At 37.1% G+C, this 23019-nt stretch overlaps 1 protein-coding gene across 3 annotated transcripts in view; it reads left to right on the top strand.

Moving 5' to 3' along the window:
• AK5 (adenylate kinase 5) overlaps positions 1-23019 on the top strand; it is a 280519-nt gene that overhangs the window by 36944 nt on the left and 220556 nt on the right. For all 3 annotated transcript variants that reach the window (XM_008959931.5, XM_003807785.6, XM_063607211.1), the window contains exon 6: positions 22246-22437. In XM_008959931.5, the coding sequence (XP_008958179.1) occupies positions 22246-22437 (192 nt within the window). The remainder of the gene's footprint in view (positions 1-22245; positions 22438-23019) is intronic.

Below are 23019 nucleotides of genomic sequence, written 5' to 3'. Positions count from 1 at the left end.
GGCTCACAGTTCCACAGGCTGTACAGGAAGCATGGCAGCATCTGCTTGGTGTCAATCATGGTGGAATCTTAAAGGGGAGGATGGCACTTCACATGGCTGGAGCAGGAGGAAGAAAGAGAGGCGGGGAGATGCTACACACTTGTAAACAACTAGATCTTGTGAGAACTTACTCATTATACAGGAGCAAGGGAGGATGCTGCTAAACCATTCATGAGAACTTTGCCCCCATGATCTAATCGCCTCTCACCAGGCCCCTTCTCCAACACTGGAGATTAAAATTTGACATGAGATTTGGGCGGGGACATGATTCAAATCATAACATCAGTAATGTCACCTTCACTAGTCTTCACACTTTCTGACTGGAAGAGAAATTCCTTAGACTATGAGGAATTTCAAGTAAGATGGGTTCCCAGTATTAATGTCATTAGGTGCATGAGTCTCCATGGAATCACTACCCTAAACAATCTGATTTGAACAATCCGATTTGAGCAGGACCCGGCTTGTTTTACCAGTGTGCCTTCAATACACTTTGTTCTTGCTCCCTCACTGCTTGTCTCTCTTCAGTGGGTCTTTTTTTTTTTCTGCTTGTCCAGTCTCTCCTTCTCTTGGACATCTTCCTTTAGGACCCTAAGCGTTGGAGATTTCTGTCTACTCTCCACTTCTTCAGCAAATTATGTTACAATTTACAATATTTATATGATCCTTATCGTATAATGCTTTATATTGCTAATTATTAGTTCATCATATTGCTGTGTCAGGTTCCAGCAGGAAAGCAATGGCATACTCAAATAGGCTGAACAGAAGAGTGTTTAATAAAGGTGTGCATAGGACATGAGGAAAAAATGGAAAGGTATGCGTGGGACAAACAACAAAAGATAGTTCAATACTACAGGGCTGCTGGAAGTGGGTTCTGTTTCCATCCCAAGGCCTATAGGTTCAAGGAGGAGGAGTAGTTACTTGAACCTAGAAAAAGACAGATGTATGAAGAAAGGTTCCTTATAGGGGCCTTGACCTTTAGTAGAGAGAGGTAGCCAGCTCATGATGATTCCACAGGATGAGAGCCAAGGGAATAAATTTCAAGACTTTCCTTTCCTCCCTTCCTCTGATCTCCTACTGATGCTTACCGTTGGTCAAAAACAGCTGCAAGCCAGAGATCAAGAGAACTGATTTATACATTTCAGAAGAGTCATCAGGGCACAGAATTGGGGAGAGAATGGTAGAGTAGAGCTAGAGGGGCAAAGGGAAAATGGATAACACAATCAGATTTATTAAGGGCTGAAACTCTTTTATCTACTTTTTGTATTTCTCATGGCTCTGCAAGGCACTGCCCACAGCAGTTGTTCAATGACTGTGTCTTCATTCTTTTATGCCAGCACACACTGGTTTGATTCCTCCAGAATGCCTCATAAGGATGAGTGACAAAAGGCTGCCCAGTGGTAACATTTTGTATTTTCTGCACCAAGATTCACTCAAACATAAACTATTGTATTTCCTTAATTTCCAGGCCCAATTTCCTTAATTTCTTTAATAGAAAAGACCAGTTTCTTGAGAAAATGCAGAGACAGTTATAATTTGGATATCTTAAGTAATTGCCAAAAATATAAATTCAAATTAAACTGGCTGTCATATATGTTGGAAGTCCAAGATACTATTCTCAGATCCTACTGATTTAGTCTCACTGACTATAAGCACATTGCATTCTGTGAAGAATGATTATGTGTACAAGTGTGCCCCACGTTATGAGAAAAATGTTAGAGATGCTGAATTTCTAAAATGAACAAACAGGGTAATTGTTTATTCTACAGAAGGTGTATTAGTCCATTCTCATGCTACTGTGCAGTAATACCCAAGACTGGTAATTTACAAAGAAAAGAGGTTTAATTGACTCACAGTTTTGCATGGTTGGGAAAGCCTCAGGAAACTTAAAATCATGGCAGAAGACAAAGGGAAAGAAAGGCACCTTTTTCACAGGGTGTCAGGAAGAAGTGCTGAGCAAAGTGGGGAAAGCCCCTTAGAAAACCATCGGGTCTCATGAGAACTCAGTATCATGAGAACAGCATGGGGGTAAATGCCCCCATGATTCAATTACCTTGCATCTGGTCCCTACCTTGACACGTGGAGATTTTGGGAACTACAATTCAAGATGAGATTTGGGTGGGGACTCAGCCAAACCGTATTGGAAGGATTTCTACCATAACGGAAAGATTAAAATGGGATTTTCATTATGTGGGTAGAAATAAGCATACTTCATTTTTACAAGAGACACTTTTTAAACAATTAAAACGCAGATTGAAAGTAAAGGATTAAAAAGGTATAACCAAGCCAGGTGCGGTGGCTCATGCCTGTAATCTCACCACTTTGGGAGGCCGAGGCAGGTGGGTCACCTGAGGTCAGGAGTTTGGGACCAGCCTGGTCAATATGGTGAAACCCCATCTCTACTAAAAATACAAAAATTAGCCAGGTATGGTGGTGCATGCCTGTAATACCAGCTACTCAGGAAGCTGAGACAGGAGAATTGCTTGAATCCGAGAAGCAGAGATTGCAGTGAGCTGAGATCATGCCATTGCACTCCAGCCTGGGTGTTGACAAGCAAGACTCTGTCTAAAAAAAAGGTATACCATGAAAACACTACACATAAGAAAGCTGGAGTGATGTTACTGACATTAAAGTAGACTTCAGACAGAGTATCACCAGAGACAGAGGAATACTCCATAGTGGTGAATGCATCAATTCATCAGAAAGACATACAATTTATAAATGTGTATATACCTAATAAAAAGTTTCAATATCCGTGACTCAAAAATTGATAGAAATAAAGGAAGAAATAGACAAATGCAAACTCATAATTGGAAATGTTAACAATCTTCTCTCAGTATTTAATATTAACAACTAGGCAAAATACCAGTACAGACATAGAAAATCTAAAGAACAATAGACATGTCTGGAACACTGTATCAAACAACTGAATAATGCACAGTGATTTTGAGTGTGTATGGTACATTCACCAAGATAAACCATTTACTAAGCCATTAATACAAGTCTCGGCTGGGCGTGGTGGCTCACTCCTATAATCCCAGCATTTTGGGAGGCTGAGGTGGGCGGATCACCTGAGGTCAGGAGTTTGACAGCAGTCTGGCCAACACGGTGAAACCCCATCTCTACTAAAAATACAAAACAGCCAGGTGCGGTGGTGCCGCCTGTAGTCCCAGCTACTCAGGAAGCTAAGGCAGGAGAATCACTTGAACCCGAGAGGCGTAGGTTGCAGTGAGCTGAGGTCTCGCCACTGCACTGCAGCATGGGCAATAGATAGAGCGAGACTCCGTCTCAAAAAAAAAAAAAAAAGTCTCAATACATTTTAAAAGCTTGATGTTCTTTTTGATCATAGTAGCAGAAAAAGCATTTGACAACATTGAACATAAGTTCATTAAAAACCCAGCAAATTGGGATTGGAAGGGAATTCTCCTCTAATAGGGAGCATCTACAAAAACCTATATAGCTAACGTCATACTTAATGGTAAAATGTTGAGTGCTGCCCCCTAATATTGGGAATTGTGAGGGTGTCGGCTTTTACCATTTCTATTTAACATTGTTAAATAGAAGTAGTAAAAATTCTAAATAGTGGTCTGAGAAGTTCTAAATAGTGCTCTGAGACAAGAAAAAGAAACAAAAGGCATAATACAGGAAAGGAAGGACTAATATTGTCTATATTGTTGAAATACATGATTGTTTACAAAGAAAATCCTAAGGAATCTACAAAATGTGTACCAAAACTATTAGTTAAATTTAGCAAGGTCATGGAATACAAGGTCAATTTACTAATCAATTGTATTTCTATATATTAGCAGCAAATTTTTATGTACTATGAAAACAGGGTGAGCCGTGTCTAGCTTATTATTTAACTTTCCATGATGATTATTTCCTAAAATATTGACTGAGAAGAATAATATCTTTATTTTTAAAATAGCATTGTTTGAATACATAGTCATGGGTATTTGTCCAAATACGTGGATGGGATAGAGGGTGATATGCTTATGTTTGCATCAGAAGAATGAATAGTGACTAATTTACTAATGTGGTGAGTAGCCCTTGATTATAGGATTTAATCTGTTTGTAGTCCTTGGTTCTTTTTTTCTTCTTTTTTTTTCTGTGAGTCATGGCCTAAAGAAATTCTTTCCCTTCATTCTTTAACTAATGGTTTCCATGAGTACGTTGATTCATAGAAGAGTAACTCAAGCACAAATTTTACCGGCTACTTTATCCGGCTTCAGGTGACTGGTGGTTCCTCCCTCTGGGGGTTGCTGAGTCATTGCAGAGGAAAGCAAACCTAGGCAAACAGAAGCATTTTCTCAATCAACTGATGCCAAAAGTACAGCTTTACCATGTGGAGATTCTTGGGATTTTAAAAAAAGCAAAAACAAAGACAAAAAAACTTTAAAAACGGTCTTTGAACTAAAAAAGATTGGTAGCTACTGATCTCATTTTGTAAATGAGAAAATTGAGTCCCAGAGAGATTAAATGACTGGCTGGAATTCACACATCTAGTTAACGTGAGAGCTAAATTACGCACCTTACTGTCTTTTCTCCAGTGCTCTCTCCACCCAACTATACTATCTCCCTAAGCAATGAAAAAGGTCGGTCTAGTCTCAAAGGACTGCGGTTTAGATTCAAAAGATCCTGTCTGAAGTTAGATCCCAAAATGCTCTGAGCAGTGGACAACATATTAAAGTGAATTTTTAATTTTCCAAATGCCCTATTTTGTAAGAGAGAATGCATTTAGTTTCACAAGTTCTGCGCTGTTTATTTCAAAATCTTTGTTTTTCTTTTCTTTTTTTTTTTCTTTTGAGACAGAGTTTCGCTCTGTCACCCAGGCTGGAGTGCAGTGGCACAATCTCGGCTTATTGCCACCTCCACCTCCCAGGTTCAAGCAGTTCTCCTGCCTCAGCCTCCTCAAGTAGCTGCAACTACAGGCATGCACCACCACGCCCGGCTAATTTTTTTTGTATTTTTAGTAGAGACAGAGTTTCGCCGTGTCGGCCAGACTGGTCTCAAATGCCTGACCTCAGGGGATCTGCCTACCTTGGCCTCCCAAAGTGCTGGGATTATAGGTGTGAACCAACGCACCCAGCCTGTTTTTCTTTATAGTCATCTCCTTATAACTGTTTCCCATGCATGTAAAAGAGTTTTTAAATAGCATATTGTCTGCTTCTTTTCTGCTGAGTAAATAAATTTGCATTTAAGAAAACAATTTTGAATTTATATAGGAGAAACATCTCCTTAAAAGTACCATAAACATTAGAGCAAATTATTAGAGCCAATCATTGATTCTTCTTGTCTGAAAAGTTTTAGGAATTCTTTAATATTATTTTTGTACATATAAACACTCAATATTTACTGAATGAATGATCGAAATGAACGAGCAAATGAATAATTAGAATGAATAATGGTTTAAAATCCCTAGCAGGCCTTTCCATATCTGAACTTCTTTGCTTTCTATTATAATTTAATAATAAGCCTTTTGGAAATTAACTCAAATATATTCCACTTGAACTACCAAATATTCTAATAAATATCATTCTTCAGTCAGTGTGTGTTTATGTATGTGTATGTGTGTGCATACATACACGTGTGTGTAGATAGATATAATACACACACAGAGAAAGAAATAGAGGAGAGAAATATTTGGAAAGGGTTTCCAGTTCAGATTAGTTTCTGTCCAAATCACTCATACATTTCCAAAAATAAGGAAACAATAAAGCACCAAATCAATAATCTAAAAATATCCTGTGAGAATGATTACATTTCAGTGCTCTGGCTCCCTGCTGGAGCAGAAGACCAGGGTGAAAGCAGCTGCTGCTGCTGCTGCAGCCAACAGAGACTCAGAAGTCTGGGTTCAACTCAAGGCACCAGCACAATTTGAAAAGACCCGTTCTTATAATAGCTATTGCCTTGTAGAGCCTTGGCAATCTACCCATTTACTAATGAGAAAGTAGGGTGAAGATTAGCCTGCTGAAAATGCCGAACATTAAGAAATGGCATGAACAATGTTAGGAAATAACTTCTCTGATTTTAATGAAAAATGTCTCTTCTGTCCACCACTGCTTTAAAAATTCAATTAATTAAGTGTGGAACATATTTTTAAAAAGTTCACCACCATTTGCGTGTGTGTGTGTGTGTGTGTCTTACTCATGGCTATAGAATAAGACTAAAACTAATTTTCGTGTATGCCTATAGAGCCACCTCATTTATGTGTATAAACCAATGGTGGCAAAAAGATTTCATCTTGTGTACCACATTCAAATTGCAACGACTGCCTAACCCAGTATGCTGAGAAGGATTCTGAAGCCGTATCTAAAGTGCAGTGATAATTAGTAATGATGATTCTCTGCTCATCCCAGATATAAACCCACCTGAATGGGGCCACACCCCCCAGGATGTAGACCGCAGAGTTAAACCATTTGAATTCTCATCTCAGATGTTCTAGAAACTCTGAATCTACCAAGACATTTATTAGATCTTTATAGGGAAAAAAAAAAACCTCTACCCTCCTCCTGGAAGTAGGGTTGTAGTTAAAGGGGCATGGGGCGAGATGGGGAAATTGTTGAACAGAGACTGTTCCTGATTGTCTGAAGGAGACTTGATTTCATGTATTCTGCAGATCGTTTCATTGGGTAGTCTCTCGGCTTAGCTTCCTCTTCTGGATGTGATGGTGGCTACCAGGCCATCAGCCTCTAACTTGAAGCTTGAATTCATCATTCTCTGTTACATCAGAGCAATTTAGAGCTGGATGCCAGATTACGAGCTACTTTTTTTTTTTTTTTTTTTTTTTTGAGACGGAGGCTTGTTCTGTCATCCAGGCTGGAGTGCAGTGGTGCAATCTCGGCTCAGGACACTGCAACCTCTGCTTCCTGGGTTCAAGCAATTCTCCTGCCTCAACCTCCTGAGTAGCTGGGATTACAGGCACATGCCACCATGCCCGGCTAATTTTTGTAGGTTTTTTTGTAGGTTTTTTTTTTTTTTTTGTATTTTGTATTTTTTGACGGGGTTTCACCACGTTGGTCAGGCTGGTCTCAAGCTCCTGACCTGGTGATCTGCCCACCTCGGCCTCCCAAAGTGTTGGGATTACAGGCATAAGCCAATGCACCTGACCGCCACTTTTTAAATACAAAATGCAACTATTATATTTCTGGTAGTAGTAGAATAAAATCTCACTAATGAGTGATAGAAAGGTAATTTGATTATATCATCAGGGTTTCTCACAGACCCATTTTTGCCTGCCAGGACACAACCTTGGATGTAACTCCTTATTTTCTTCCTCTCCCTACACAATTTTACGGGAAAAGCAGAGTCCTAAAAAGTTGCTGGGGAAAGACAACATGCCATATGATCATGTGCTGCTCACGTCGACCACAAGTTTCCAGACCTCAAGGCCCTCTTCTCTACCTCTGTTACACCCTGTGCTGGTCTCCATTTTGGAACTATATTCCAATATAGTGAAACTTCCATACAATTCCACTGTATTGAAATAACATTTTATGTGTCTGCTTCTACAATGGATTGGGAGAACCTTGTGGGGAGGGACTATATCTTGCCCATTTTGCATCTCTTTCATCTGGTGTGGTAGTTGGCTCATAGCAAATGCTTAGTAAATGTCTGTTGAACTGAAGTGGACACCTATCAGTGCATTTCCAGGTGGTTTTAGAACCATACTTGTCAGAAAATGTTTAAAAAGAAAAAGAAAGGAATGAAGAATAGTGAGCTAGTTTAACCTGTTAAAGGTACATATTAAACAATTAATCAATGTTTATGGATTGGAGTGGAAAAATGAGTGATTCTTCCTTAATGTTTCTTATATGTAGGATGTGCAAGAAAAATTTGAGAACAAGATGCACTAAAGATATATTATCAAATTATGGCTGGACTTTAGGTGTTACTTAATGCCTCAAATATTGGCTGATGATATGTTTAAATTATTTTTTCATTACCAATATGAAAGAGCAGAGTTATTCTGAGATAACTCTCTGAGATAAGCAGAGAGATCTGGTTAAGACCTAATGAATAGAGTGCAATACCATCACTCCTCCATCCATTAATAACTTAATAGCCTTATGAATTTCTTTGGAGACAGTCTTTGTGTTTGAGTGCTAAGAAATAAATGTGGATAAGTGTGAAATAGAACTATATTAAGCATGAATCTTCTTTTGAAATGTTAGCTTCTTTCAGCTACGTAAATCAAAGTGACTTATTCCTAAAAAAAAGATACCAGTTTGCCTTTGGAATAACACCAAAGTTTTTTTTTTAAAGTACTTTCATGTAAGTTTCAAATGGAAATCTTTAATAATGACATTTTGTGTCAAGTTTTTAGTCTATTTTCCATTCAGTAGGTTTGTGCATGAAGTATTAATGGTGCTATCACATAATTTCTCACTCTTTTGTATTCTCCCATTATCAGTTCACATTTAATATACTCTGGAGTTTTATTTTCCTCCAAGAAATGCTTTTAAAAGATTTGAAAATGTGCTTCTTCCTTTAAGAATGTCTAAATCACTTTTCTAATACTTCCTTTGAATGGATGCAATATGTCTGAAAGTATAAAATCCAGTTGTCCAAAGTAGGTAGATCAAGGAGAAATAACACTGTTATTTCTTTTTTAAATGAATACAATGAAACTAAAGATACATATTTTTAGTTAGCTCCAAAATTTTTTTGAAGATTAATTGCTATGCAGATTAAATAGGAATTTGGACCACATGATCTTTAAGGATTCTTCTCAATCTTTGCTTCCATGAATTCATGAACATAGTAGTCAATATAAGTCAGGATTGTGTTCACATACCAATAACAGAATCTCATGGGCAATCATTCCTATAGTCAATATCATGAATTTAAATGTTAAATGTTTGTAAGGAGGCAGGTAGAGAGAGCTGGCTTAGAAGTTTGCTAAATGGGGCAGGGTGCAATGCCTCATGTCTGTAATCCCAGCACTTTGAAAGGCCAAGGTGGCAGGATTGTTTGAGGCCAGGAGTTCAAGACCAGCCTGGGAAAACCAGGAAGACCCTATCTCTACAAATACATAAGTAAATAAATAAACTGGGCATGGTGGCATGCACCAGTAGTCCCAGCTATTCAAGAGCTGAGGTGGGAGAATCACCTGAGCCAAAGAGTTTGAGACTGCAGTGAGCTATGATTGTGCCACTGCATTCCAGCCTGGGCAACAGAGCAAGATCCTGTCTCAAAAAAAAAAAACACACACACACACACAAAGAAATTTGCTAAATGGTGACATTAACAACATGCTGAAGAAAGTCTCTGCAGTGATTTTTCTTGGCTGAGTCTGGCAACATCGGCCAACATTATCGTCCAGTCATTTGACTGCTTCTTAACAGACACTGTTTGCAGTTTATTCAATCATGCATTACATGCACTAGTAATGAGGAATCCATAAACTGATCACCATGAACCAGGCAGGCATAGCTCACCCCACAGGTGTAGAAACAGCTGATGTATTTTTTAACTTTACTCATTTGCCTTCGTTTCTCCCTCCCCTCCAATTTCAGAAAGTTATTTTGTCTTATTGCAGTGCTGTTTGCCTAGTGTTCGCACTTATGGTCATAAAGATCATGTTTTACATTATATATTATTTGCCCTCTATTCATAAAGGGCACATGATTATAGACAGTTCAGGCTCATTAGCTCTTCCAGATGATCTGTTTGCCTCTAGTTTCTCCCCATCCAGTCTGCTGCCTGCACTGCCATTAGCACTCTAAAGCACAAAATAAAATATATTACTCCCATGTATATGAAACAAAACCACAGCTGCTTAGCATGGGAGACAATGCCAGCCCATCTAGTCTCAGTCTACCTTTCCAGAACTTCACTTCTAGCTCATAATAGGATCCTAGTAAATACTAGCTGAATAAATGTATAAATAAATGAAATAGATGCCTGAATAATCAAGTTAGCAGTGAGGAAAAGACATCTTGGGGAAAAGAAATAGCTTTGTAACTTTACATTCATTTCCTTATTGTCAACCTGGTATATACTATTCATTAAAACTTCAGGCCAGGTGCAGTGGCTCACGCCTGTAATTGCAGCACTTTGGGATGCTGAGGTGGGCAGATCACGAGGTCAGGAGTTCAAGACCAGCCTGACCAACATAGTGAAACCCTGTGTCTACTAAAAATACAAAAAATTAGCCGGGCGTGGTGGCGGGAGCCTGTAATCCCAGCTACTCAGGAGGCTGAGGCAGGAGAATTGCCTGAACCCAGGAGGCGGAGGTTGCAGTGAGCCGAGATCGCACCGTTGCACTCCCAGGTGACAGTGTGAGACTCCATCTCAAAAAAAAAGAAAAAAAAAACTTCAACTTTTTCCTCTTTATTAAAGTCCTATATCTTGAGAGCCTAATGTACCCCAATCACTCTTATTGAAATGAAGATTTGAGCCATAAAAATGAAGCCACAGAAATGTATGTTTCATAAACTAATTTTAATGATATATTTTTGAATCCACTAACGATATACTCTGTTCAGCAGATATGATTCATTAGGCTTCTGAAAGGACAGAGTAACTTAGTAACTAACTTATTTACTAAAGTAGTAGAACAATATGCATTTGGGGCTGTAAGAGATTACCACAGGATCATGGAAATTGATAGTGTCTTAGTTCCTTTTATGCTATTATAACAGTACCACAGCCTGGGTAATTTATAAAGAACGGAAGTGAATTTGGCTTATGGTTCTGGAAGCTGGGAAGCCTAAGAGGCTGTTGCCAGCGTCTGGCAAGAGTCATCCCATGGCCGAAGGGTGGATGAGAGAACACAAGACAGCAAAGGGGGCTGAACTCCCACTGTAATGGTATTAACCCAGTTGCCTCCCAAAGGCCCCACCTCTTAATACCAATACAATGGCAACTAAATTGCCAACACGTGAACTTTTGGTGGACATACTCAAACAATAACAGATGGAGCGCAGCTTTTCAACAGGAAATGGCTAAACCACCAAAATAAAGTTTCATATACTAGTTGTCTCCCTCAGTGAAAAAAAAAAAAAAAGCTTTTCTTTTTTCATTTTCATGGTTAATCATATTGATACACTTTGGATTTTTATTGTTGTTATTATTTTACTTTTAAATACCCTACAACTTCACTAAGGTCCCATCTTGACCACTCATTTCTGTGTAGAAAGTTTCTTATAATATAAAGAAGAGGTTAAAACACACTTTCATGGGTCCCATTTCCAGAGATTCTGGTTCAATAAAGCAGAATGGAGCCCATAAATTTGCATTTTTTAAATGGGGTGTTTCTGTGTTGCCCAGGCTGGTCTCAAACTCCTGGGCTGAACTGATCATTCCACCTCATCCTCCTGAGTAGCTGGAATTACAGGTGTGCCACTGTGCCTGGCCATATGAATTTGCATTTCTAACAGGCTTCTAGAGGATGCCTGAACAAGGGCAACTAGTGCAAGGACTACCTTTTCAGAAACAAAACCATTCCTTTGCTGTGAAACTTTGTTATCAAATCCAAGGGGAGTCCCAAAATGCTATCTGAACCACATGAAGAATTCCTTTTATCTGGGCTGGGGATAGCCTGGAGCCTGGGACCAAAGCTGACCAAAGCCTCCTCCAATCCTAATTTCACCCCTAGTCTCAGGTTGCCCTGCTATTGTCACAAAAATGTTGATTCAGGCAATGCTAGTGGAGAAGAAGCCAGGAACTGGAGCCAGAGAACCATGAACTCTGTCAGCGCTTAGCTGCCCAACAGAGGTCTTCTGAGAATTAAGTCAGGCAGATCTCACTAGCTGCATAGAAAAAGCAAGTTCAAAATAGAAAGATGAGCAGCAGACAGAAAGAAAGATGGATATTCTCCAGCCTCTTGGAGATAAAAGAGAGGCAAACCATACCTCTGCTCAGAATTGTAGCAGAGTGAAAAGTCTTTCTGACCAACTGTAGACAACTATTTTCTCCTCAAAAATGAAGAGAGGGAATGAGGTTGGTTATACGTGTGGCAAACATCTCCTGTGCAGCTGACATTTTCTTACTCTTAATGGAGTATTTTAATAATAAGAGTGTTTTTCTCTATTTTAAAGCAATCTATTTTATCAAACTTTTCTTTTATGGTTAGAGTTTTCTAGGTTCTGTTTGACAAATCCTTACCAACCCTAAGATATAGAAACTATTTTCTTATGTATTATCTTCTAGACTATTTATCATTTTGTCTTTCACATTTAGATCTGAAAATCCATCTAGAATGAATTGTTTGCATATCATATAATGTAGGGAGTCCAGAGTCATTGTTTTCCGTATGGACATCCACTTTACCCAGTACCATTTGTTGAAAAGACTGTCCTTTTCCCTACTGCATTGCAGAGCCACCTTTGCCGTAAATCAGACTCCCATATATTTGGGCAGTGAATCTGTCTCTAGGTTCTCTCTTCTGTTCCAGTGTTCTACTAGTTTTCCTTACAGCAATACCACACTATCTATTGCTTTATTCTTTTTCCTCAAGATTGGCTTGAAGATCACCTTGGTTATTCTTGATCTTCTGCATTTCCAAATAAATTTGAATCAGCTTTTCAATTTCTGTATCCCTCCCCAGAAAACCTGTTGGAATTTAGGGATTACATTGAATCTACAGATCAATTTGGGAAAAAATGACATATTTTATGATATTAAGTGTTCCATCCATGAATATGGCACATGCCTCATTTTAAGTCTTCTTTAATGTCTACCAAGATTAGTATAGTGTTTTTGTACCATCCTTCATTAGATTTTCCCCCTAGGTAATTAAATGACTTTTTAAAATTTAATATTTTTATTTCCATTTTAAGTTATTTGTTGCTAGTACATAGAAATAAAGTTGATTTTTGTATATTAGCCTTATGCTAATATACAAAAATATAATATGCTAATATACAAAAATATAATATAATTATGCAGACCATGCTAAATTTGCATATTCTAATAGTTTTAAATTTTTCATTTTTATATATACAATCATATCATATGCAAATAACGGCAATTGTATTTCTTTCTTTCCAAACTTGTGTTTTATTTCTTTTTTGTGTCTTATTGAACTGTCTAAAATCTCTATTACAATGTTAACTAGAAGTGATGATAATGAGCATCTTTGTTTCAGTCCCGATCTTGAAGGGAAAGGTTTCAACATTTCCCAATTAAGTATGATGCTTACTATTCATTTTTTGTATTTGTTCTTTATCAAATGAAAGAAGACCTCTTGAATTCCTAGTTTGATAAGAGTATCATGAATGAATGTTAAATATTACCAAAGCTTTTTCCATATTTATTAATTTATTAAGATTATCAAATGATTTTCCCCTTTATTCTATTCATTTCATAAACTACAGTGCTTGGTTTTTGAAAGGTAAATCAATTTTTCACCCACAGGTTAAATCCAAATTGGTCATGATATGTATAATCCTTTTTACATATTGACAGATTCGTTTGCTATATTATTAGAATTTTTGTGTCTACGTTCATGAGTGAGATCAGCCTAAAATTTTTTTTTCTTCTAATGTTGTTCTCAGGCTTTGGATTATGGTAGCCTCATAAAATGAATTGGAAAATATTCCCTTTTTTTGGTATTTTACAGAAGGCTTTTGTTAGATTGGTTTCTAGTACATTTCACCAGTGAAGCCACCTAGGTCTATGGTTTTGTTTTTGTGAGAGTTTTGAATTATGGATTTAATATCTTTCATAAATATAGAACTATTTAGACTTTCTGTTTATTCTTTTGTCAGTATGGAGAAGTTGAGTTTTTCTAGAAATCTGTTCTTTCTTTTTGAGACAGGGTCTCATTCTGTCACCCAGGCTGGAGTGCAGTGGCACCATCATGGCTCACTGCAGCCTTGACTTCCCCAGGCTCAGGGGACCCTCCCACCTTAGCCTCTTGAGTAGGTAGGACTACAGAGCACTATCATGTCCCACTGAAATCTGTTCATTTTATACAACATTTCCAAATTGTTTTCATAAAGTTATTCTTAATATCCTCTTTTAGCATCTTAAACTTTATAGAATATTTAGAGATTCATTTATTTTCATTTGCAATATTATTTGTGCCTTTTCTCTTTTTCTTCATTAGTTTTACCAGGGATTATCAATTTTATTAGTCTTTTCAAAGAACCAACCCCTTAGCTATAATATGCTTATTTTATATTTTATTAATTTCTACTCTTTATCTTTTCTTCTTTCTACTTTTTAGTAGACCTTAAAAGGTCTAAATTTTTCTTTTTTTTTTTTTTTTACCATTTTGACACAGATCACTGATTTCAACCTTGCAAATGTTTTAGAATGTCACAATTTTGTTATAATTTAATGTAAAATATTATTTTTTGCCATTGTGATTTTTCAACCCAGGAAATATATTATTAGTGTGTCATTTAATTTCTATACATGGGGATTTTCTAGTTATATTTTTATTATTTATTTATTTATTTATTTATTTTTATTATTTATGCAGAGCTTATTTCTACTATAGCCATTGATGATTATATGATTTCAACCATTTCAAACTTGTTGAGGCTTCCTTTATGGCTCAGAATATATTCAACTTTTATGACAACTTCTCTGTGTGTTTTTGAAGACTTTATCCTCAACTGGATGGTTGCAGCGTTATAAATAAATGTTGGTTTGTTAATTGTGTTGAAATATTCTATGCTCTAACTGATTTTTTTGCTACTTATTCTATCAGTTGCTCAGAAAGATATATTAAAATTTGCTACTATGATTGTGGATTTGTGACTTTCTCCTTTTAGTTCTGTTCAAGTTCGGCTTTAAATACTTTGAGCTAGCTTACTAGATCATGCAAATTAAAAGTTATTGTTTCTTCCTGGATAATTAAACCTTTTATCATAATGACATGGCACTCTTTAGCTCTAGGTAATACTTTTCTCCCTACAGTCTACTGCTGTGTTTGATATTTGTATAGTTTTACGAGCTTTCTGTTGTTTACTGTCTTCATGGTATGTTTTCTCATCCTTTTACCTTTAGCTTTTTCGCATCTTTAAAGTGTACTCTGTATCAAACACCTCTGAGGCCCCACCTCATAACCTCTGAGTCCACCTTTTACTTAGCCGTTTTTGCTGTGACTAGCTTTGTGCCGGTGTAATGCGCAGCAACTCATGGTGTATGTTTGGCTTTCTGCCCTGAGGCACACATGCACAGGAGAACTCAGCCTAAGACACTCTTATGAACAGCAAGTAGTTGAGTTTTGTTTTTGTTTTTATCCAGTTCATATTTTTTTAATTAAAATATTTATTCTGTTCAAATCTAATGTAATTACTTATATACTTGGGTTTAAATCCAATATTTTACAATTTACCTTCTATTGGTTCCACTTGTTTTGTGTTTCTTTCCGCCTTTCTTACTTTTTTTGAATTAAGCAATTTATATTTTTAAATCTCCACCCCCCCATGCCAGTTGATTGTATCTTATGTGACAACTTTTTTTGTGATTATTCTAGAGCAGGGGTCAGCAAACTATGGCCCATGTGCCAAGTCCTACTGGCTGCCTATCCTCGTAAATAAGTTTTATTGGAACACAGCCATGCCCATTATTTTGCTTATTGTCTGTGCTACTTGCACGCTACAAGACCATATGGCCGGCAAAGCCTGAAATATTTGCCATCTGGTCCTTTACAGAAAGAGTTTACCCGCTCCTCTTCTAGAAATTATGGCATATTATCATTAACTAACTTATTAATGTCTCATAGAAATCAGTACTTTTACAGTGGTAAAGGTACAATTCCTGAACAAGTAAAAGATTTTAGAACAGTTGAACTTCATTTACTGCCTCATGATTTATGTACTATCTTTATTTGTAAATACTACAAGACACTTTTACTATTCTTTTATATGGTTAATATTTATTTAGGTTTACCTACATATTTACCATTTTCATTGCCCTTCGTTCATTCTTCTGGGCCAACTTTCTATCCTGGATCATTTTTCTTCTACCTAAAGAATACTCTGTGATGTTTTAATTACTATAGAATTTCTGATGACAAATTCTCTCAGTTTTTGTTTGTTTGGAAATGCTGTATTTAGTCTTCAGTTTTGAAAGATTTTTTTGCTGGATATAAAAATGTAGGTTGGCAGTTATTATATATCAACACTTTAAAAAAATAGTGTCATTGTTTTCTGACTTTCATTGTTTCTTTTGAAAATTTAGCTGTCAGTCTAATTGTTGCTTCTCTGAAAGTAATCTCTCATTTCTTTTTTGGCTGCTTTAAAGATATTTTTTGGTCTGTCTAGGTTTTCAATTTTACTATGATGTGCTTAGATCTGAGTTTTCTGTTTATTATTGTTGGTTTTTGTATTGCTTCTTGGATCTGTGACTTGATGGCTTTTGTCAGTTTGGAAAATTCTTAGGTATTATATTTTCAAATATTGCTTCTTCATTTTCTCTCCTTTTCTAGAGCCTTCTAACCATGTCTCAGGTGTCTCTTTTGCTCCTTTCCATATTTTTTCTACCTTTTTCTTCTTTTGCTTCATTCTGGATTATTTTCTTCTGACCTGTCCTTTTTGTTCTCTTTTCATTTGTCTCTGTTAAACACATTCAACCACCTTAACGCAATAAGAGTTTGAGAGTATCCTAAATGAAATTTAGTTATCTAAGGGTGGTTCACACATACTCTGATGGTATACCATTTTGGAGTCCAACAAAAGCCTGGGGGTGGGGTTTGGTGTGGTTACTTTCTAGAGCCTCTTCCCCTGGGTGGGCCCCATATACCACTTTTTGTCCCCTAACCCTGTGGTCTGTTGAAAGCTCTGCCCAGAAATTATCTCCATGTTAAATGATAGCGAAGTCCAGTTGTCTGTCTTTTTTCCTTTTTTTAGAAAGTTTTTGTTTCAACTGTGATTTTCTCTTTTCTTTAGTACTTTACTTTCTGGTTTCTGACAGTTCAGCTTATCTGAATTATGGAGTCTAGACCTTCTAACACTTCTTCATAAAGAATAGGGCAGTCAAAAGTACTGACAGTTAAGAACAAGGAGCATTAAAATGAGCTCACTTTGCAGTCTGACACAATGAATATGTCTTTGCTTATACAAAGGCAGTCACAGGTTCTTTTAACAGAACAGTCATTCAAGTAAAGGCTTTAAAAATGGACAGAGGAAGATTGAGTTGTCTGTGTAATGAAAGAAGAAAAAAAGACTGAATTTGTTGATTCCACAGGAGAAACAATATCAATAATTTGAAAGTTTACTTCCGTGTAGACAAAAGTGATGCCTCAGTTTTTTTGGGGTTTTTTTTTTTGTAACTTATTTATTCACTCATTCAATCAGCACATATTTTTTGAGAACATACGCTAAGGAAAAGGATGCAAAGGATCTTATGACCACTGTTTTGTTTGCTGATACTTCTCAACATTTCACAGTGAATTTCTTAAAAACTTTCTGGGGTCTTCACATCTTTTAAAATAGAATGATGTCTGCTACTAAAGTTTTGGGAAAACATAAACAATTTAAGTATATTTTCCCTTTAAAATGGAGCACTATTGGAGAACATCAGGCCATAATGTATGCAGGGGTTACAAGGAATCCCATGAGCATCCTTATGGCTGGGGTGGAGCAGTCAGCTGATTACGCCTACCCGCTGTGGTGATCTTGGCTATTTTGTATTTTAATTTTTTTTATTCCCAGTCATATGTTAATTATCTATTTATCCAGGCTTAAAAACAGTGGAAATTTACTTCTCACAGTTCTGGAGGCTAGGAAGTGCAAGATCAAGGCACTGGCATATTTGGTGTCTAGTGAGGGCCTGCTTCCTGGTTCATAGCGGTCTTTTCTCTGTGCACTCACATGGTGAAAGGGACAGGGAATCTCTGGTTTCTATCTTATGAGGGCACCAATCTCATTCATGCTTTTTTATTTATTTGTGTATTCATTGTATGTTTTTTGGTTTGAGGTTACCATGAGGCTTGCACATACTATCTTATAACCCTTTTTTTTTTTTTTTTTGAGATGGAGTCTCACTCTGTTGCCAGGCTGGAGTGCAGTGGCGTGATCTCATCTCACTGCAACCTCCGCCTCCCGGGTTCAAGTGATTCTCCTGCCTCGGCCTCCCGAGTAGCTGGGACTACAGGCGTGTGCCACCACGCCCAGCTACTTTTTGTAATTTTAGTGGAGACAGGGTTTCACCATGTTGGTCAGGATGGTCTCGATCTCTTAACCTCATGATCTGCCCACATCAGCCTCCCAAAGTGCTAGGATTACAGGCATGAGCCACTGCACCTGGCCATAACCCATATTTTAATCTGATAACAACACTGTTTGCATAAACAAACAAGCAAGCAAAAAGACAACTAATAAAAACTCTATGCCTTAACTTCATCCCATTTTAAACTTTTTTGTTGTTTTTATTTATATCTTATGTCTTGTAAAGTTATCGTCGTTATTATTTTTGACTGGTGCATCATTTAGTCTTTCTACTTAGGATAAAAGTAGCTTACACACTGCAGCTACAGTATTATAATATTCTGTGGTTTTTTTGTGTGTGTGTACTTACTATTGCCAGTGAGTTTTCTACCTTCATATGATTTCTTATTGCTCATTAACTAACTTTTCTTTCTGGTTGAAGTACTCCCTTTAGCATTTCTTGTAGGACAGGTCTGGTGTTGATGAAATCTCTCAGCTTTTGTTTGTCTGGGAAAGTCTTTATTTCTCCTTCATGTTTGAAGGATATTTTTGCTGGATATGCTATTCCAGGGTAATGGTATTTTTTTCCTTCAGCATTTTAAATATGTCATGCTACTCTCTCCTGGCCTGTAAGGTTTCCACTGAACTAGTCATATGGCATTAATTTATACCAAGGAAAGACAGCAAATTAATCACAGTTATAACATTAAATAGCTTAGCAGATTCATTTCAAGGTCATCTTTTTCAGGCCTGAAGTTGCATTTATTGATCAAAAATCTTATGTATTCCACTCAATTTTTCTGTAAACCTAAAACTGCTTGGAAAAAGTCTAACTAAAAACATACATAAACAAAATGCAATTTTATTCAAAGTATTATAAAACCACATAAATTTCAAGCTGTCGCTAGTGTTTCAAAAGCCAATACCTGTAGTAAAAGACAAAATATAGTGATGATTGTAATTGTTGTAGTAATCCCACATAGGTAGAAGGCTATCCATGGCCTTACTGTGTCAAGGAAAGAGAAGCACTTACATTAACAGACTAAAATAAACACAAAATGTATTAAAGTAAAACATTTCAGTGCAAAATGCAAAAATTTAAAAATGCAAGTTTTTATCTGCATTCAATGCTGAGTTAGAAGTTTTTTCTTATATTTTAATATGCGTTATCACCAAACCAAGCACAATATATCATTTTGTTTGTCAAAAAAATTTCTTATGTAATTTATTTAAAGTAAATTTTAAATTATATGTTTTATTATAGTGGCTGAAGCTGGATGTTACTGATAATTATGTTAACTATGAATTTTATAACATAATATTTGATAAAAATAAAAGCTTTAACTTCAGGTAATCTCTTTATCATATGTCATACAAATACTACAAGTGATTCTCTAATTTTTTAAGGTTTCTCAAAAATGATTTGCATGTTGTTTAAAAATTGGGAAATACTAACTTCTGAGTTGGGAGTTTATTCCTTACTTTGCAGCGGGGAAAACTGAGGTTCAAAGGGATTGAACAATTTGCACAAGGACAAACAACGAATAGAAGGCAGATTCTAGATTCAAACTCAGTATTGTCTGATTCTACAATCCATGCTCCTAATCACCTTTCCTAGCATACGCCTGTGCTTACACAGTGGCAATGAGAATTGAAGACGAGACGCCTGAACAATGTTTTCTTTTTCTTTTTCTTTTTTTTTTTTTTTTGAGACAGAGTCTTGCTCTGGTCACCCAGGCTGGAGTGCAATGGCACGATCTCAGCTCACTGCAACCTCCGCTTCCCGGGTTCAAGTGATTCTCCTGTCTCAGTGTCCTGAGTAGCTGGGACTACAGGCACATGCCACCACACCCGGCTAATTTTTTTATTTTTAGTAGAGACGGGGTTTTGCCATTTTGGCCAGACTGGTCTCGAACTCCTGACCTCATGATCTGCCTGCCTCAGCTTCCCAAAGTGCTGGGATTACAGGCATGAGCCAATGCACCTGGCCATTTGAACAGTGTTTTAAAGACAAAATCAATAGGCAACAGTGATAACTTGGATAGATAGAAGTTTAGATGGGTAAGGGTTAGAATAGATACTAAGTCTTCTAGCTAAGAGATTTAGGAAAGGAGTGTTGCTACAATAAAAATAAATAAGTTGAGGTTTTATTTAGGTGGGAAGTTGCTGAGATTAATTTTTGGTCTTGCTGAGTCACAGGTAACATTCAGATGTAAATAGAGCTGTCACATAGACATTTGAAAACATAGAACTGGGTACTATTGAAAGTCAGTGCTGACAGTGTAGATTTGAACTTTATCAGCAAAAGGTAGTGGTTGAAACCAAAACAGTGGAAGGGCACTGAAAGAGTGAGAACCTGGAGAGGGAAGAGTATGATCTAAGCCTTGGAAAACACCCCCACTTCAGGGATCTGAGGAGGAACAAATGTGAGCAGAGGACAAAACAACAAAATAAAAAATAAGAAGTTAAAGGAGAACCAGGACCACATAGAATCATGAAAACTAAGAGATAGTAAATGTGGCTAAAATGTATTGAGCACCTGCCATGAAACATACATGCTGTGTATTTTATATTATTTAATCTTCATAATAACTCAAGGAGGTAGGTTCCTGTATCTCTATTGACAGATAAGGACATAGAGGTTTAGCAAGATTAAATTATGTGCCTGTCGTTCAGCTAGTAAGTCCTGGGGCAAAAAAACTGGAATCCATGTCTTCCAGCCTCCCAAGTCCATTTTTTAACTAGTGGTCTCCAGAGTGCACAAAGCAAACCACTGTGATATGGGAAAAAAATCATTAAAATTACAATGATAGAATCCCATCCTTTAAAAATTGTATTTTCATATATATATTTTACAATGTGCATTCTGCACTAGTATAGTAATACATGCATATCATATGTACATGCATAATTTGTAAATTAATAGGTAATTGCGGTGTATGCTTAAAACATTTACTAATGTGAAGAGGCAGTAAAACACTTTGGAGATTATTGCTTCAAACCACTATGCAAACTGTCTTTTTGCCTCGTCCCATTCTCAGTTATAAGCTGCATTCACTTCATGTAGTCGTGCTATGTTTTAAATGCAATGCTAGTTCTAATTTAGTTAAATAGAAACTTTTTACTTCATAGGTTCTTTTCATCCTACTTCTTAGTATTTTCTGAAATTTATGAAGACCTTTGGGCCTTTTAGTGCTTTGTGATAGTGAAAGGAACAGAGGCCTTAGACCAGACAGACTTGAGTTCAAACATTAACTTTTACTTTACTGACCATGTGATCTCAGACAAGTACTTAATTTCTCAGAGCCTCAGCTCATCTATGAAATGGAGATAACATTTACCTTGCAGATTGTTGTAAAATTTAGCAATATCTTTTTTTTTTTTTTGAGATGGAGTCTTGCTCTGTCACCCAGGCTGGAGTGCAATGGCACAATCTCAGCTCACTGCAACCTCCACCTCCCAGGTTCAAGCAATTCTCTTGCCTTAGACTCCTGAGTAGCTGGGATTACAGGTGCGTGCCACCACCTGTAGAGACGGTTTCACCATGTTGGTCAGTCTGGTATTGAACTCCTGACCTCATGATTCTCCCGCCTCAGCCTCCCAAAGTGCTGAAATTACAGGTGTGAGCCACCACGCCCAGCCAGCAATATCTTAAGGAAACAGCATTGGGCCTGGCATACAGTAGATAATTTTTAAATGGCACCAAATAGTAATAATAACAATAGTACTTGTTTGCTGCAGAGAACATCTGTGGCCCAGTAGTTCCTCCCATCTAAAATCAAGTTGCATATATAATATTTTTAGCAAAGTTTGGCTGAGACTGTTCTTAATTCAACTTGGAAACTTATTTGAGCATATATAAAAAGTGTTGGCTACTGCATATGGCCACATGAGTTAGAGAATGCTATTTACATGGACTACAGTGGGAATGGCTGCTCCTGGCCTTGGGTAGAGCAGCAGCCCTGGAAATACACTGTCAAAAACATAGAGGGCCAAATATACGGCAGCCTCCACAGAACAAAAGGAAATGAATGCAGCTGCCCACACATGCATTAGTTGGTATGTTGAATGCCTCTCTATTTGTTGATGCTCTCCACAGATCTGTACCCCCGATTTGGTGGTATTCCTGGCTTGTGCTAATCAGAGACTCAAAGAAAGATTACTGAAGCGTGCAGAACAGCAGGGCCGACCAGACGACAATGTAAAAGCTACCCAAAGGAGACTAATGAACTTCAAGCAGAATGCTGCTCCATTGGTTAAATACTTCCAGGAAAAGGGGCTCATCATGACAGTAAGTTAGCTCGACTTTTACAAGTCCAATACAAGAGCGCTCTTTCAGATTTCTCATTAGCCCATGTTCTCATGTAGAAATCCTCTTTACCTTAAAAAGTGGCTTTTGGGGGGTACAGAACCAATGGAAAAAAATGTATCATTTTGACCTGATTTGCCTTTTTAAGCCATCATGTTTTTTAAAAAAACTTTCATTTTAATTTAGTTGATTTTTATGAAAGAAGATAAATTTTAACCTTGGCCAAAATTCTGTAGTCCTCAAGTAAAAAAGTGTTTTAAAGTAACTGTCTGGGTGATTGTAAGCAATATTTGTCCAGTCTCTCCACTCTTCTGTCTGTCTTTGGAAGCCTAACAAGATTGATAGACTTATAACCACACAGTTGATGTGGGGTTATAATAGATTTAAGCGTTGTTTGTCATAATGTACTACATAAAGAAATGAGATTCTGACTTCACAGAAAAAGTTTCCTAAGGGTTTGACTTGTCATAAAGAAGTGATAATGTATCAAAATGGGAGGTAGTCACCCTTCTGCTCCTTTGATACAATGCAAATATTAATGTTTTCCTAAATTTTTAGTTTGTT

Source organism: Pan paniscus, chromosome 1 (assembly GCF_029289425.2).
Source record: "Pan paniscus chromosome 1, NHGRI_mPanPan1-v2.0_pri, whole genome shotgun sequence".
In the NCBI taxonomy this organism is placed as follows: domain Eukaryota; kingdom Metazoa; phylum Chordata; class Mammalia; order Primates; family Hominidae; genus Pan; species Pan paniscus.
This window is presented reverse-complemented; position numbering and strand designations above follow the sequence as displayed.